Below are 16,038 nucleotides of genomic sequence, written 5' to 3' on the forward strand. Positions count from 1 at the left end.
ACAGGTATCCAGTTTATTCTGTCTTAAATGTACCTCTTTTACATTTCAAGGGTACTTCCTAGTTTCTGGGATTTGATGTATGAATCCATAGTCCCCTGATTCTCCACCGCCAAACTCTGACAATTCTTAATATATAATTCTTTCAGCTCCCATCTTAACACACCGAAGACTATTTTTAATTATTCTGTAACTACAGAAATGGCTCTGTGTGCTACATTATTTTATTTAGCTTGACTCAGGCACAGTCATGCACATATACAGTTATACAGTAAAATTATAAAATCAGTGTTGTCCTTTGTTGTGTTATCAATTGTTGTCTTAGTGGCAACGTCATGCGCAGGCCAACTCTTCTTTCCTTCTCTCTGCAGCCGTCATTTCATCAAGCTGACAGCTTGCGGGGAACCCGCCACCACGGGCTGGTGGAGAGGCCATCCAGGACCCGCTTCCACCCCCTTCACCGAAGGTCTGGGGACAAGCCAGGACGACAAATATCCTTTCTCATTGTCTGAAGAGAGGATACGTTTTGAAATGTTTGGAAGGTATTCAGGATTTATCTTCTCTGCAATTCCTCTTTGGCCTCAAAAATCTTCATTTTATCTGATGAATGGAGGCAATAAAAATAAGTGAGTTGGAAACTAGCAACATCTCTGCAGCCAAACATTGGAAAGATCACGGTAGGTGTTTACTTTATGAAAACATCAGTAAAGTTCACTTTAATGAAGTAACTGAACATAAACAACATGTAACTGCAAGGCTTTCTCAGCATTTTCTTGAGAAATCAGCAAGTTCAGAGTTAAACCTGACTTTGAATGAGCTTCGAGAAATTAGTTTATCTAGCTAAAACAGATACACAGATATGTGATTTATTGTTATTTCTGTTGACTAGCTGACCTGCTCTTAGAACTTGCAGAGACATTTCATATGATTTTCTATTTATGGAGTTTCAAACTCAGTAAGTGACAACTAAAATATAAAGCGGGTATTTAAGAAAATTCTCATACAATAATGTATCCTCCTATGCTGTTAACTAGGAATAAAGACACAGAGGTTGTGGATTCACCTGACAGTTTTAGGTGACCAGTCTTTACCAGGACTGGTACTCTGAGGTGGGGTACTCTGCTGGATGACCATCAGCATGTGCCGAGGGCTTTGGGGGCACAGAAGGAGCTGGATTTTGTGGGAGAGGACATAGAATAAGCATAGAGGGGCCTGTCACTTCACTCTTCTCACACATGGGGAGAGGGAGGCGCTGAGAGGCGGGGTGAGTCTTACTGCTGAGCTGAATTCCTGGCAGTGATGGTCGAATTGGCTTCAGGAGCCTAGAAACCAGGAAGTGGGGGGAAGGGCGCTCGTGTTGACTGAGCACCTACCCATGCCGGGCACTGTGCTGGGCAGCGGCGATGTCATTTCGTCTTGAAAACTCACTGAGCTGTTTATTGTTTTAACCCCCATTTTCCAATGAGGAAACTGAGTGTCAGAGTTGCTTGCCCAAGATTCCAGTGCTGAGTTTGGAGAGGCCCCGATTCAGCCCAGGTCAAGCTGACTCTGGGCCTGGGCCCCCCTCCCTGCACCACACCATCTGCTCAGTCGTGCCTGGGAGGAGTTGTGGGGGCACAGAGGAAGCGCTGCTTGTCTTGCCCTCAGGCTGCTTGCAGTTTTTCATGTATTTGGAGGCAAGGATCATGACCTCAGGGAACGTTTGTTTGTTCCTCTCTTCTGCTCCTAGGGGCCCACCACATTCAATCTACCGAGTACCCTGACTCCTAGTTTTGTTTATCTATCATGTGGCCATTTTCAAGGAAAGTGAAGATGACAACTGATGTTGAGAATTTCTTTCTGGAATGTGTGATAACTTTTACATAGAATACGAAAGGGAAAGGAGAATTGAGGCAATTCTTCAGTTAATTCACATATGTGACATATGTGTGGGTACATCAAACCGTTCTCCAAATTGCTTGGAATTTTCAGGCAAAAGACTGTTTCTTTGCTTGATTTAACAATATATCTTTTTCTAATTTCTCAATTCCCTCTTTCTATGTAGGTATTCTTTCTAAATTTGTGTGTGTGTGTGTGTGTGTGTGTGTGTGTGTGTGTGTCTGTGTAGCTATCTCAGATCCTTTTTGCAGCAAGTGTAGTCTAAATATATACACATACTCACAGCTTTTATAATGGAAGGAATACCTTGGAAAAGGAGGCGTGTTCATTCACCCAACGACTTACGCACCTACTATGTGAGGTACCATTGTAGACACTGCAGGTATTACAATGAACATAATATGGTCCCTGCCCTCAGGTTGCTTATTGTTCAGTACGAGAGGCAGCGAGGCGAGGACGCGGCCCCGCAGTGTAGTGAGCTGCAGCTGAGACAGCTCTGGCTGTATGAGCTCATAGGAGGGGCAGCCTGAACCAGTCCTGACAGGATGGAGAAGGCATCTGGAGGAAAATCTGAGGTTTGAAGGATAAGAAAGAAGTAAGGGGATAGTGTGTTCATTTATTCAACAGATATTTCCAGAGTCCTTTCTCTGTATGAGGCACACTGTTCTCAGCACTGGGGACTTGGATGAACAGGACAGACGTGTCCCTGTCTTCTTGAGTTTACAGCCCTATGGGAAATGACAGATCGCAAACAAGTAAAAAATGATTAAGGAAAATAATTTCAGTTGGTTGTAAGTGATGTAGAGAGAGGAAAGCAGCTGGGAAGGGAATGTTCCAGACAGAGTCCCAGAGGGGAGACTACACTGTGTGTTCAGGGGACTCTGTGTCTTTTCAGGTAATATATTACTGACCTCAAATGTGGATCAACTTGTGAAAGCAGTAGCAGAGCAGATCAATTCTGTAGGCTGGCCAACGGCTGGGGAGAAGAAGCAAAAACCCAGTTAGTATAGAGATAAATGAAAGTTGTTCAGCGAATAGTACAAGTCTTGTGATTCACAAATCATGAGATGTCTCACTGTCTTCTCTTCTTAAACACCTAATTGGGACTGGACATCTGCTGATTCCAAAAATATTTCTTTAGCGTAGGCCTGCTCATTAATGAACAGCGAGTCCCTTTTGAGCAATCAAGGGGCCGTGAGCTCCCAGTAAAATATAAAAGTTAGATGATTTTATGTTGAAGATATTATGTTCAGGAGAACTTGAAGGAAGAGGGCTGTGATTCTATCTTTCTTTTCGTGCCTTCATCTGATTTTGAAATAATTTGCTTAAAATAGTTGCCTTTCACACTTATATATTATCCCCTTAATGAAGTTTTATCATTTGAAAGCATTAACACTGGTTTGAATCATTGTTAGAACAAAACGAAAAAAATGTGTTCAGAATTCTCTTGTGACAGCTGTTTCTTGGCCGGGGTGTTGTTTTAGAATGGGCAGACTTGCCTGGACCAGGGTTCAGCCCTATGATACAATGATCTCAGATGAAACGAACATTGTTTAACAAATATCCCAGCTTCTTCCCAGAGTGGGTAGCCAGGGAGATGCCTTCTGCGGTGGGCGGCATAACCGCAGAGGAGGCGGGTGCGGTGGGCTTGGCTGTTGGCATGAGTGGCCCCCACAAGCAAAGACCAGGGCACTGGCTACTGGGGCTCCGCCTGGGCCTGCACTAAGGCCGAGGAGAGGCACGACCCCTGGCCTGGGCTTGAGAACTCCAAATAGGAGCTCTGCTGCCTTTCTGCAGCTGCTCACGTCTTTACCAGCCCTTCTCAGTCCTCACTCCTCAAGGGCAGTAAACATGGATACCAAATACTATCGTGTTGAATTTCTGAACCGTTAACACAAATTGACAGCAAATGTAAAAGTATCTCAGACCTATAGGTAATACATTGGAAAAGAATGGAAAACACTGATGAATCATAGCAAATGCCTTACTCTAAAAGAGAGGTGTTTTTAGAAAAAGTAAAATGAATGTTTAGGAAATTTCTGATTTATATTCCCAAGAAGATTTGAGAATATACTGCTTCTAGGAAACTGGTGTGAACACTCGTGAAGAGGTGCCTTAAGACCTGCCACAGGTAGAAATGGCTTTCCTCTTTGGAATAGGCCTCGCTTTGATTCTTTTCATACAAGGAGATGAAAATTTGGGGACATCGGTTTATAGGACACTGTTTCTTTGAAGTGCCTGGGCTGTTAACATTTGCGAAACACTGTACTATCCTTGGAGCTTCAGTTAATATTCGGGCTCTGAGAAGCCCTGCAGTTGAGAAGCTTCTTATCTTTAACCCAAGGTTTCCAAAATTTATTTGATCACAAAGCCCAGTTTTCACCTAACACCCGTTAGAGATTTCCATCTGAAAAGACAAGGAAATGCTGGTTTTCAGTTTTAAGGGGAAAATATTCAGCCTTCAAAAGTCCACATGCCACCTATTTGTCACTCGTGTGCTGAGGCAAACAGGAAAATACTCTCATATACGCGAAGACTCAGAAAGATCCCACTGATACACTTCCCCTAACACTTGACTTTCAGATGTGCTCTCGCAGGACATAGTTGGAGATAAAGGACAAGAGGAAGTAGAATGATGGTGAAGACATGGTTGAGAAATTACAAAGGAACCAATTTGTGACCAGTTTTCTATATTAAATCTGACCCTGCCGCTCATCTTGGTGGGTGGGTTCGATTAAGCAGATTCCAAGTTCACTTATCCCGCCAGTTGCATGGAAGGTCAGGCCTGCCCCACAGACTTGGACTCTGGCAGAACAGAGTTCCAGAGGGTAGGAGAGAAAATGGCAGGCCCCCAGGCAGGTGCACTTACCACAGGGAACAGGAAGCCGAAAGAAGAACCCTCTGTGCTCACCACCCACGATGCAGGCAGCACAAAAAAGAGATGGGTGGAACTTCGGAGCTTCTGTGGCTCAACGACCCCACCCTCGGGTAAACGGGCCAACAGATGTCCTGTCTTATCAAGAGCAGAGCTACTCCCCTTCCTTTGGGGAAGAGTGAGTAAGAACTTTCCCTCTGACACTCCCGAGTAGGGAAGGAGTAGGAGTCCCCTCGTCGAAGGACTGATGAGGCAGGAACAGGAGAGGGATTTCCCTCTGCAGGACCGCAGGGAGTTGGAGAGAGAACAGACGGGGTTCACTGAGGTTCCCAATCTGGGCGAGCAGCAGGTGGATGGCGCCTGCCTTTAATATGGTGGACTGTATGCAACGCTAACGTCAGAAAGATGAAAATGCTAACACCTCAACACTGAAATAATCGATGTTTGATCATTATATTCCTATTACATGGCTGCATTCTGATTTGTATTACCAGAACTGGATAATTGGACTTGATGACTCCAAGGATGGAAGTTGTACTGAGAGAAGTGGTTCATTTCTATTTCATGAAATTAAGGTTTTCTGGATAGAGATTCATCAAACTCTAAAGAAAAGAGAAAGACAGATACCCACAGGTTATGAGATTCAGGGCCTCCTGCCTCATGGCTCTGCCGACTGAAAAACTGCTGTTTTACCTCTGAGAGCGCCTTCGTGTTTCTTTATCTTATATCTTTATCACCTTTTCCTCTTCTGTCTCCTACTGTGGTCTCTTCTTATCTGTACTTCATATAATTAAGCCTAACAGTTAATGTTGAAGAAATGTCTCTCTTTTGAAAAATCTGTTTTAGTGTATTGACGCAGGTTCAGGTTAAGAAATAAGATAACTAGATACGACAAAATTAATGCACAGAAAGCGGAACTTGTGATCTTAATGCTCGGGCAAAGGAACCTTTCTCGCTGAGTTGTTCAGAGTTCGTTAGTGGCCATATTTTATTGATGCCAGATTCTGTGTTTACCTGCAATGCCCACGCAGCCTACGTGTAGGTCCTGTTTCCTTCCGAGCCCAAACACGACGGCTTCTTTTATAGAGAATCATTGATGATGTTTTAGCAGGAGAATAATACTAAAAATGTTTTAGAAGACTATTCTGTGGGTGTAATTACCTAAATTAACCAAAATGTCTCTACCGCGCTCAGCATGTGTAGCACAGCGTCACGTTTGTTTCTTCACGCATCTGGAATATGTTCTCAGTCATGCTAGGCCCGCTGAAGAATGCGGAGTTTATAGAACAGAGACCCTGACAACAGAAGGAAGTTTGCGTTTCTCTGCAATCTAATGCAGCTTTCTTTTGGTCATAAGTAACGAGAACCCTCCTTAATCTGAGAAAAAGAAATTTATTGGCTTTTGTCACCCAAGGGTTAGATCTAGGGCTTCATAAAACAGCATTGAGACTCTGTACCTGCGAGATGCCACCTCTGTGTTGCCATCATATGTAGACAGGCTTTCATCACCCCAACTGGGGCAGCTGCTTTTTCTCCCCTCCAAAGCACTCTCTTTGGACCTGTTTGTGTCATAAGCCCATCCGTGAACCAATAACTATTTCTAGGGAATTAGGTACTGTGACTGGAAGTACTAGGCCTGGGTACCCCCCGTGGAACAGGGAGGACCGCAAAGAATGACAGCGTTACCAGCTTTGGGTGGCATCGGAGGGAGTTCTTAAAAACAAAAGAGGCTAGACAGGCATAAAAAATAAGAAACATCCCTCATGAATCATGCGAAGACGGCACTGGTTAGAAGATAGAGGAATGGACTTTCCAGAGGAAGCTGATAAGAGAACGTGTGGAGGAAGAACTGTTGGGTGTAGAGATGAAGATAAGAGCCAAAAACTCAGTTGTGTAACTCTCCACAAGTCCAGTGTCTTAATTCTGCTTCACCTTTTCATTATGTTTATTTTTCCTTTATTAAAAATTCTACTTTGATGGTAGTACTTTTGGAGCCAACTACTCCTCTCAGCCCCTGGATGAAAGCTGGCCAAGGTAAGCAAGCCATATTTTAAAGATATGATGGCATGTGTTGTTTTTGGATGCTTTTACTTTATCAACCTTGAATGCTGTTTTAGAAATTTCTAATATAAAGCGTAGAATCTTGTTTTCTCTTATAAAACAAGCTTTTCACATCTAATCATGGCTTATATGAAAATCTAAACTGAAAAGTTATTTAAATAAATTGAGAGCTTCATTTTTTAAAACCATACAGAAACACATTTGGAATACATTTACCAACATAGTACTCCGAATTGGTATTCTTATAGTTGAGACATGGAAAAATAGTTGCCTGTCCTCAGGCTGTTTTAGTCAGCTGCTGAAAGGGACGTAAGCTTTGGTAAGCTCCCCAGATGGTAATTTGCACAGTGGATTTGATTTAGGGTCTCTGTGAGTACTTTGGTATACAGAGGGTACGTAATAAAAAAAACTGAGTGTTTTTTAGTACAGAGGGTAACAGCATGTAAAATTAACTGAAAATTATGTGTGTGGTATCATCTTCAGATCACCAGGTCAGATTTAGGAGGCATTTGAGTTGTGCGTACTGAAAATATGGAGCTCTCTGGGCTGAGGTCTACTCTCCATCCGTTGTCTGGGCACGTGCTGCCCTAGCACTCACTGTGGGTCACGTGGGCAGGACCTGGGGAGGGCTGGCCTACTTCAAGTAGGTTTTCAACTGCCTTCTAGAATCTTAGGACCCAGGGTTGTAGGATCAATGCAGTACTTTCTCTTAAATCATAGAAAGATGATATTTTAAAATATTAAATATTTTAAAATTTTGTATCCAGGAAAAAATGTCTTATGCTTTTCAGGCATGAAGATTAGTTGGAAGAATATTTTCGTACCCTGGGTAACTGTACCGGTTGCATTCCTCTTCATGCCCCTCTGTATGAGAATGCGACGGTTTTGCATCCAGGATCGCCCTGCACACACAGTTGGGCTTTGTTAAGGGGTAACTTTTTTCCACACCTGAAGTAAGACCTCATATCGCCTAGAGAGGAGCTGATCATAGATGAGAACCATTTCCAGAGGCATTCAGAGGTGCTTGTTCACCCGTCTTTTTTTAATCCCTTAGATACCCAGCTCACTAATCCCATTCTCGTGGATTTGTGGTAGTTTTTATCATAGAAATCAGAAATCATAGAACTGGAGAGATCATTCAGTCTGATCTCATTTTAGTAATGATGAGCAAAATGAGCATTTTGAAGTGACTTTCCTCAGACCGTGCAGAGAGGTGAGTGGAAGAGTCAGTTCTCACACCCAGGTCTGAGTCTCTCCTTTGTTTCCTGTGGATTGAACTACTTTTCTTTTTGTGTTATTGTGATTTTTAAAGGCAGCAGCCTCCTTGGAAAGAAGAAAAGCATCCTGGGTTCAGGCTGACATCTGCACTTAACAGGTACATGGGTTGTTTCCTAGTAGAAATAACTTTTAAAGAAGACCAATCCATATGATTGTCCTGATGTTCTCCATATATTATCCAGTTGCTAGAGTATGTTCATATCAGCTGTGTTTATATGAAGTGTTAGAAAACCCCAAACCTCCCACCATTTACTGAGTGTCTACAGGGGACAGTATAGCGCAGTGTAAGAGCTGGGGTCTGGGGTGAGACTGGAGTTTGCCTCTTACTATGTGACTCTGAACAAGTTATTTGACTTCTCTGGGCCTTGGTTTACTCAGCTAGAAAAGGGAGATAACAGTACTTAATCAAGGGATGGTTGTGAAGAGTAAATAAGATACTATATGGGAGGAAGGGTAAGTATTCAATATGCGTTAGCTATTGTTACGATCACGTTGGGCCAGACTCGAGTGGTAAGTGTTCTACGTAGGTCATTTTTTCGATCCTAATAACATCCTGTAAGAATGCAGTTTTTCTTCTGTTCTAAGAGGTTAATTGACTTGTCCAAGACCACTTAGCTAATATGTGATGGAACCGGGATTAAAAAAAAAAAACAAGCAAGTTTGTATAGTGCAAAATTGTAAACATAAACAGAAGAGAGAAGAAGAAGAGTTAAAGCAAGTTCCTTGTGCCCATCTTTCAGCCTCAGTCCTCACCAGCATTCCGCCAGTCTTGTTTCTCCTCTACCCCCCGCCTCTCACTCTCATCCCACCACCGGCCAGATATAGTTTTTCACCTGTAAATATCTCTAACAGTATAAGGCTGATAAGAACTTTTTTTAAAAAACGCATATCCACAATGCCATGATTACACTTAACAAAATTAACAATAATTCCTTAATATTATCTAATACCAGTCTGTATTCAGATTTTCCTAGGGAGCACCCTTCTAGCTGTTAGCTGGGATGTGGCCTGATTCATGAATTGCTTAATAAAGGATCTTCAAAGGGAAAAACAAACAAGCAGAAAAAAAATGGTTTTCCCCAGTTGTGTCTGCATTTGGTGATACTTTCTTTTGAGTCTCTTTGAATCTGTAACGGAGTTGGAATCTGAGCCCAGGGCTCTCTGATCCCAGAGTCCATGCGCCTCCCTTTGTAACATGCAGGTTCTGAACTGCTTCTCCCTCGTCTGAACACAGCACAGCCATGGTGCAGAGGCAGGCCACGCGGCTCAATGGCCACACAAGGCCATCACCAGGAGCGGACCACAAAGCAGCATTTTAGGCCAATTTGAAGTCCACAAGTTCTTTTTATGGCAGACAGCTTGACCCTTGGATGAGATAATAATCGTGTCTTAGACACAAGGCTGTGTAAATTGGAGCTGTCTGGGGGAATTTCAGAAATATGCTATAGATCAGCGGTTCCTGAGCTTTTTGTCTTCGGACTTCTTGACAAACTTCAAAACAATGGAGGACCTAGAATGGTGGTTTATGTGGGTGTATCTATTGGTATTTATCTATTGGTATTAGAAATTAAATCGAGAAATTTTAAAGAGACACTTATTAATGAATTTTAAAATAGAAAAATAAAAATAATAAACCTATTACATGTTAACATAAATACCATTTTTTTAAGAAACAGAATTATATTTTCCAAAACAAATATTTTACTGAGAAGAGGCGTTGTTATACTGTTTACAAATGTGTTGAAGGTAGCTGAATTCTCTGCTTACACATCGAGTAGGAACAATGGTTTTGAATTATCCATTCCACATGCCAGTCAATATTCCAGATTGACTCTTTTCCATAGTCAGGTAGGACTTTGTGTTTGGTCTTGAAATAGGCGAATAAATCTTTAGCTAAGATGACACTAGCTTTTCTGGTGTTCTTTTGTCTGGTGACATCACACGTCACATTGCTACTAGAAAACTGCACTGTGCTCGTCAGAGAACCAGAGTGAAAGGGCAGAGAACATTTTAGTATTATCTTGAAAGTTGTCTTGACCTGCACTCTCCCTGAAAGGGTTTGAGAACCGCTGCTGTCGGTGCTCCTTCATAGAGGGAGTTATTGTCAGTGGAGAAAAAGCAAGTGCAGCCTCAGAGAATATACTTGTCAGAGCGAGGAATAGTGGGCAGGTCTTGGAGGAAGCCACGAGTCCGAGGCCCACCTTGTTGAAGTAGAACATGATGCCATCAGCTTCAAGGTGTAAGGCTGTGCGAGCACAGATTAAAATCATGTTGGTTGTGGGCGATCCTCAGGGGCTATTGTGATGTGAAGGACTTCCGGGAGATCCAGCCCCTCGTTTATGGATTATTGTAAGTGGATTAGCCTTCCCTTCTCTCCTGCTGGTCATTTTCAGCTAAGAATATTGCGTTTTCACTAAGGAAAAATGGATTTTCAGCCAGACTCTCTCTTCACCCTTTAGGACCAATTCTGATTCTGCCCTTCACACGAGTGCTCTGAGCATCAAGCCCCAGGACCCCTATGGAGGAGGAGGCCAGTCGGCCTGGCCGGCCCAGTACCTGGGTAAGACACGCAGGCCCCTGCCCACAGCGGCTGTGCTTTGTCCTCTAGGAGCTTCGGTGGTGTGTGCACTTGCCCAACCTGGGAGTCTGCAGAGAAGACGCTCTCGGTGGGGAAATATGTGTGTGTTCTCGATGAAATGAGAATGGAACTTATGCAGAGCAGCCGCTAACACACACTAGATGCTGACATCTAACCTGCACACCAAACAAGGCTGCCTTCCCGGGGGTTATAATCGAGTAGGAACAATGGTTTTGAATTATCCATTCCACATGCCAGTCAATATTCCAGATTGACTCTTTTCCATAGTCAGGTAGGACTTTGTGTTTGGTCTTGAAATAGGCGAATAAATCTTTAGCTAAGATGACACTAGCTTTTCTGGTGTTCTTTACTGTTTAGACAATTTAAAGCCTAAATAGTCTGTTCTTTCTAAGACAACATTCCTGGTCTTATTTTCTTGCATATAGTAGGAATAGGATTTAGTAATAATCTTTGCTGTATTTGTTCCCTTGGTGCAGTTCGGGGATGGCCACATTTGCCTAAACAGGTGTTTTCTTGTAAAGTGTGAGATCTTTTGGAATCAGTTAGGGCCATGTTTCCACACATGGGAAGAGGAGAGTAAAGCTAGCAGCTTTGTTGGAATTGGATACAGGCTAGAGAAGTGGGATACCTGGGGAGATGGAATTGTTTAGCTTCAGGATAAGTAGAGATGGGAGTAGATGAACAAAGCCTAAGAGAAGCAGAAACTGTGGTCAGTGGGGGCCTGTGAGTGCAGCAAGGTCTTAGTCTTCCTGACTGAGAGGGAACCAGACCGATAGATTTTCACCCTGGAAGCCCCAATAAAGAGCTGCATTTCTGCCTCTGGCATTCCTTCCTTTGCGTTGCCCTCTGAGCAAAGTTTACTCTAGAAAGGGCCAAAGGTCTGAAGAGAACAAGGAAATCAGAGGTAGTGTAAGTAAGGAGATTTGGAGACTTGCATGCAAAGAGAAAAGGTAACTAAAGAAAATGATTAATTGAGTGGAGTATTTATGCTAAGAGTGAGCTAGCCTCTGAAGGAAGAGGTGAGGTGTCAGAAGGTGTAAGTGAGGATGAATAAGAAAAGCAAAAGAACGTGAATGTTGACCCCGGGAGGCTGAGCAATAGGAAAAGCAGAAAAAGAAAGAAATCCTGAGCAGAATTCCTTGGTTGAGTTAAGAATCATGGTGGGTGCTCCTTTTCACATTAGCAGTTAAAAATTGTTGGGCCACAGGATCTGACAGCCACGGAGGGTGGGCTGCCCTCCAGCTTCAATGTCTGAACCGTGTGGCTGCTTCTTACAGTTGCCTTGCAAGTATAGCAGAACTCAGAAACATCCAAATATGGATGTGTTTACATGGAAGGCAGTGTGTTTAAAATATTATTCAAGTCTCCAAGGATGGGAATTATTTCTGGAGAATTATATTTGCTGGTGGGAGCTATTTTAAATAGTTTCATGTGTTTTCCCCCTGTAATTCATTAAATTTTTCATTTTCTTTTCCTTTTGGATATTAAAAATATCAACTAGCTTTGCAAAAAGGTATTTCTTATTATAGGACCAACCAAATAAAGTAAAGATTAAAAAAGTGATGGAAAAATATAATTAGATCCCAGAATTGGGCTCCGTAGTAGAAGCAGTGCTAACTGCTGTTTTCCTGGGAATCTTTCCTGAGCATAATGATGTAGCCTCAGTTGACGTTCCCACTATTTGTTGTTGTTGTTTTTGTTGTGAGCAGATGATAAAGGAACATCTGCTCACAGCTTAACTACAGGAGCAGTAATCTTTGATACATTCATGAGCAGAGGTTTGTGTCCCAAGAAAATAAAGCCATTATTCTGATGCATGTTTAGTCATTTTCATAATGGTTATTGAGTTGCATGATAGTTAGGCCTAATTGAGAAGCAGTTGATATAAAATGACAGAAATAAACTTTTATACAACCAAACAAGATTTTTATAATTTCTCTCTTCTTGTTTAATTATCCAGAATCTATAAAAAGGAATGTCAATCCTTTCCCTGGCAGCGTGTGCAGTTTAGTTATTGTTTCACATTCGTACACAGACATTTAAGGGCTCTCTGTGACACTTGCCTTGTCCCAACGCCTAGGACTGTCCCTTAACTTCCCTTGGCTCACCTCCAGCCTGTGAAGGAGGGGATTGGGATGGTCCATGTCCTTTCGGGGAGCAGTCTAGAGCTCAGGGCTGGAGAGTGTGGGAGAGTTGTGTTCTCCACACCCAGAGCTCCAGAGGCTGAGTATGGCCAGCTTTGGGGATACAGCCCTGAGCGCCTCTGGGACAGGTATAGAGAAGCCAGGATGTCAGTGACCTTTCAACAGGCAATATACTTTGACCTGTATAGTTAAGGGAAAGTTTTAAAATGCTAATAACCCTGAAAGAAGTGAGCCTGTTCACGATCAGATAGGAGGGAGAGGGGGTGGGCACAGCACCCCAGGTCATAGAGAGATCGACAGTGTCACCCACATGGCAGGAGGGCCCAGGATCAGAGGCTGAAACCCCAGAGGCTTCTGAAAGGACCCACTCCAGTTAAGGCACTTACCTCTTGCTGAACCAAGACTGTGCTAGGAGTTACTTTAGATTTGTCACCATGGGAGCGGGGAGAGGGAACATGGTCTCCGTTACACTGAGGAGGTCATCCTCGGTGGCCCTGAGGCCGCGAGGTTTCCTGGAACACAGATGCAGCCTTGGTCACTGCTGTCCCATCCCCGTGGGACTGATACGAGTGAGTGTCCTCTCTTTGCAGAGATCTAGTCACAAGGCGTTCCTTTTTATTTTTAATCCTTTATTTATAGCCGTATCCCATGATATTTTTTTATCCAGTAGTAAAAATCCAGGCTCGGGTATTTTGGTCATATGCACCATGTTAGCTTGGTGCTAACATATCAGCTGTTGCCGGCACCTAAACTCAAACCCTGGGTGTGGTCTGTGCTGCTGTCTTTCCCACAGCCGGCGCCATTCGGTAGCCAAGTCCCACCGCTTGACCTTTGTTTCTGTCCTCACGGCTGGTACCTCACTTCCTGCCTCCCACCTGGACTGTTCTGTTGGTTTCCACCTGGTCTCCTGCCTTTGCGCTTCCTCCTTGCAATCTGCCTCCCACTCAGCTTAGAGAACAAGCTCTGTGACGCTTAGTTAAATCATGAACAGGACCTCGCATTCCCTACGTCACGCGAGCTTAGGGGCAGACGCCCTCCGCGCAGCCTCATCTGCCCTTGCTCCCACCTATGCTCTGCTCCCACCGGGCACACTGCCTCCCCCGCCCCGCCCTTTGCTCTGTCCCCTTCTTATCTTGTCTTCACACTGGGCCATCCCTTCAGCCTCGCTCCCAAGTGTCTAGATCCCTCCAGGTACAGCAAATTGGACATTCTGAAGGCACCCAGCCCTGAGTTCTCGTCCTGGAACTTACTAGCAGTGTGAGCTTGGGGGTTTGCACCGACCTCATGCAGTTGCTGTGGGAATGATGTGAGATTGTCAGTGTCACGTGCCCGGCACATAGTAAACACGCAGTGATGTTGGCTGTTATTGCAATCCGTGTCATTATCCTCAGTGTCTAACTCAGGGGTCACCTCCTCCTGGAAGCCTTCCTTCTGTTCCAGTCTGGTGGAGAAGGTGGCACTAATGGGACATCCTGTGGAGTGGCCACTCACCACTCAGGAAGTTTCTTCACAGGACAGCCCCCAGTTGGGTCCTCATGTTATAGGAACAGGTCAGCTGATTAAACCCAGAGTGACTGGTGTCTTGACGAGGAAGAGAAGCAGCACCAGCCTGCTGTAGAAAGCAGGTTTCTTATTTGTAATGAGGCAGTCAGTTCTCAGCGATCAGAATAGTCAAGTGCCTTGTCCTTTCACAGTATGAGGGTCCCAGGGAAACCAAAATATGAGTCAGTGCCTTTTGACAGTGCCGATTGGCCTGTGCACCCCGTTTTCTTCTGTTCTTCTGTTCACATCGCCTTTCTTTAGCTGTGTTAACTCATGATGAAGCTATACCTAGTCCAGGTCTCTCAAAGAGGGGGCCAGATGTCTAGCTATTACATTGTTTTGTACATCTGAAACTAATAAAAAAATAATAATAATAATAGTAAAAGAGTGGGCCAGGACCATCTGAGTAGAATCCTCTGGTGTTTCCATGCACTGAAATAGTTTTATATCACTGAGATTCTGTTTCCATGGGCCTGAGAGAAATTCTGTGTTGATGAATGGGCTTCATTTATCTATTGACCCCTTCATGCTGCTAAGAACTCGCAGTGTCGCCCTGCCCCAGGCCCTCTCGCCTATGTCACTGAATTTGCTTCCATGTTCTATGTTCTCACCTACACTCCATCCCTGGCCGCACCTAGCACTTAGTGCAGGGGCTTAATCGGTATATGTTGAATGAATGATTATTAGATATTGAGCATAAGTTTTATAGACTAACCAGGTTAACTTACAGATTAAGCTTACCCAGAAACTTATTTAAACTTTAGATAAGGGATATTTAAAGTCTTACAACTTAAAAATTTGTCCAGTTTATACTGAAAAGTCATTTGGAATATTTGATTGCTCCAAAGAGAATGGTAACATTATATCCTTGGCATAAGTCTTTGGTTTTAGCCCAGAGCAATAGACTATACCATACTTCTCTGCAGTATACTCTATGGATTGAAAATACTTTATTCAGCCAGAATTTATTTAAAGCCTAATTTTTTAAATTTTGTGAATAGCCATCACATATACTGTTTACATTGATTGAGATGCCAGATAAATTACTTTTTAAAAATAACTTGACTGTGCAAGAAATATATAACAACATACAGCATGGAGCTTCCAGTTTGTTCCTCTAGGCACTCATGGTAGGTGTGAAGCAGTGAGGTGGACTTTTGGGGTTCCCTGCCCTCCCCTATGAAAACGTTTGGAAGAGAGTTTCCATCTACACTTGTTTTCTTCGTGATCTGAATGAAGTTCTCAGACTTTGTAAATTGTCCCTCTTTCACGACAGAGGCAGTAAAAAAAGTTAAGACTGAGATAATTTTAAAGGAGAAAAAAAGTAGATAGGCACCAACGTTAGATTTAAAGTAGCACATCTATCTTAATTTTAGCATAAATACTAATGTACCTTAGATGAACGTCAGTGTTCCAAACTTGTTGGAATTTTCAAAATTCTAGTTCAAATCCAAAAGAGTTACTAATCCATGAATAAGTAAAAATGAAAGCACCACGTAAAACTGTTCATTGTTTCTCGTTTTTTTCCTTTCCCCCTAGGTTTCTGTGATGGTGAGAATGATGGACATGGGGAAGGTACGAACTGATTTTGCCACTATGCTGGGTGCGATGCTGACGGTAGTTTACGTAACCTCCTTTCAACATCTGAACTAATTAATACTCAT

At 43.2% G+C, this 16,038-nt stretch overlaps 1 protein-coding gene and 1 long non-coding RNA gene across 3 annotated transcripts in view; one reads left to right on the plus strand and one right to left on the minus strand.

Annotated features, from left to right (window-relative positions):
- Window positions 1-16,038, plus strand: part of CRTC3 (CREB regulated transcription coactivator 3) — an 80,403-nt gene that overhangs the window by 47,291 nt on the left and 17,074 nt on the right. For both annotated transcript variants that reach the window (XM_033100148.1, XM_033100149.1), the window contains exons 3-7: window positions 369-488; window positions 6,723-6,784; window positions 8,124-8,186; window positions 10,549-10,649; window positions 15,914-15,949. In XM_033100148.1, coding sequence (XP_032956039.1) covers window positions 369-488; window positions 6,723-6,784; window positions 8,124-8,186; window positions 10,549-10,649; window positions 15,914-15,949 — 382 coding nt within the window. The remainder of the gene's footprint in view (window positions 1-368; window positions 489-6,722; window positions 6,785-8,123; window positions 8,187-10,548; window positions 10,650-15,913; window positions 15,950-16,038) is intronic.
- On the minus strand, window positions 464-4,947 carry LOC117018870 (uncharacterized). The gene is made up of 3 exons (XR_004422345.1): window positions 4,745-4,947; window positions 2,787-2,851; window positions 464-597 (listed from the first exon to the last, which is right to left on the minus strand). It is a non-coding gene; the product is annotated as an uncharacterized LOC117018870 (long non-coding RNA).

The sequence above is a fragment of the Rhinolophus ferrumequinum genome, chromosome 28 (genome assembly GCF_004115265.2).
Source record: "Rhinolophus ferrumequinum isolate MPI-CBG mRhiFer1 chromosome 28, mRhiFer1_v1.p, whole genome shotgun sequence".
Lineage (NCBI taxonomy): Eukaryota > Metazoa > Chordata > Mammalia > Chiroptera > Rhinolophidae > Rhinolophus > Rhinolophus ferrumequinum.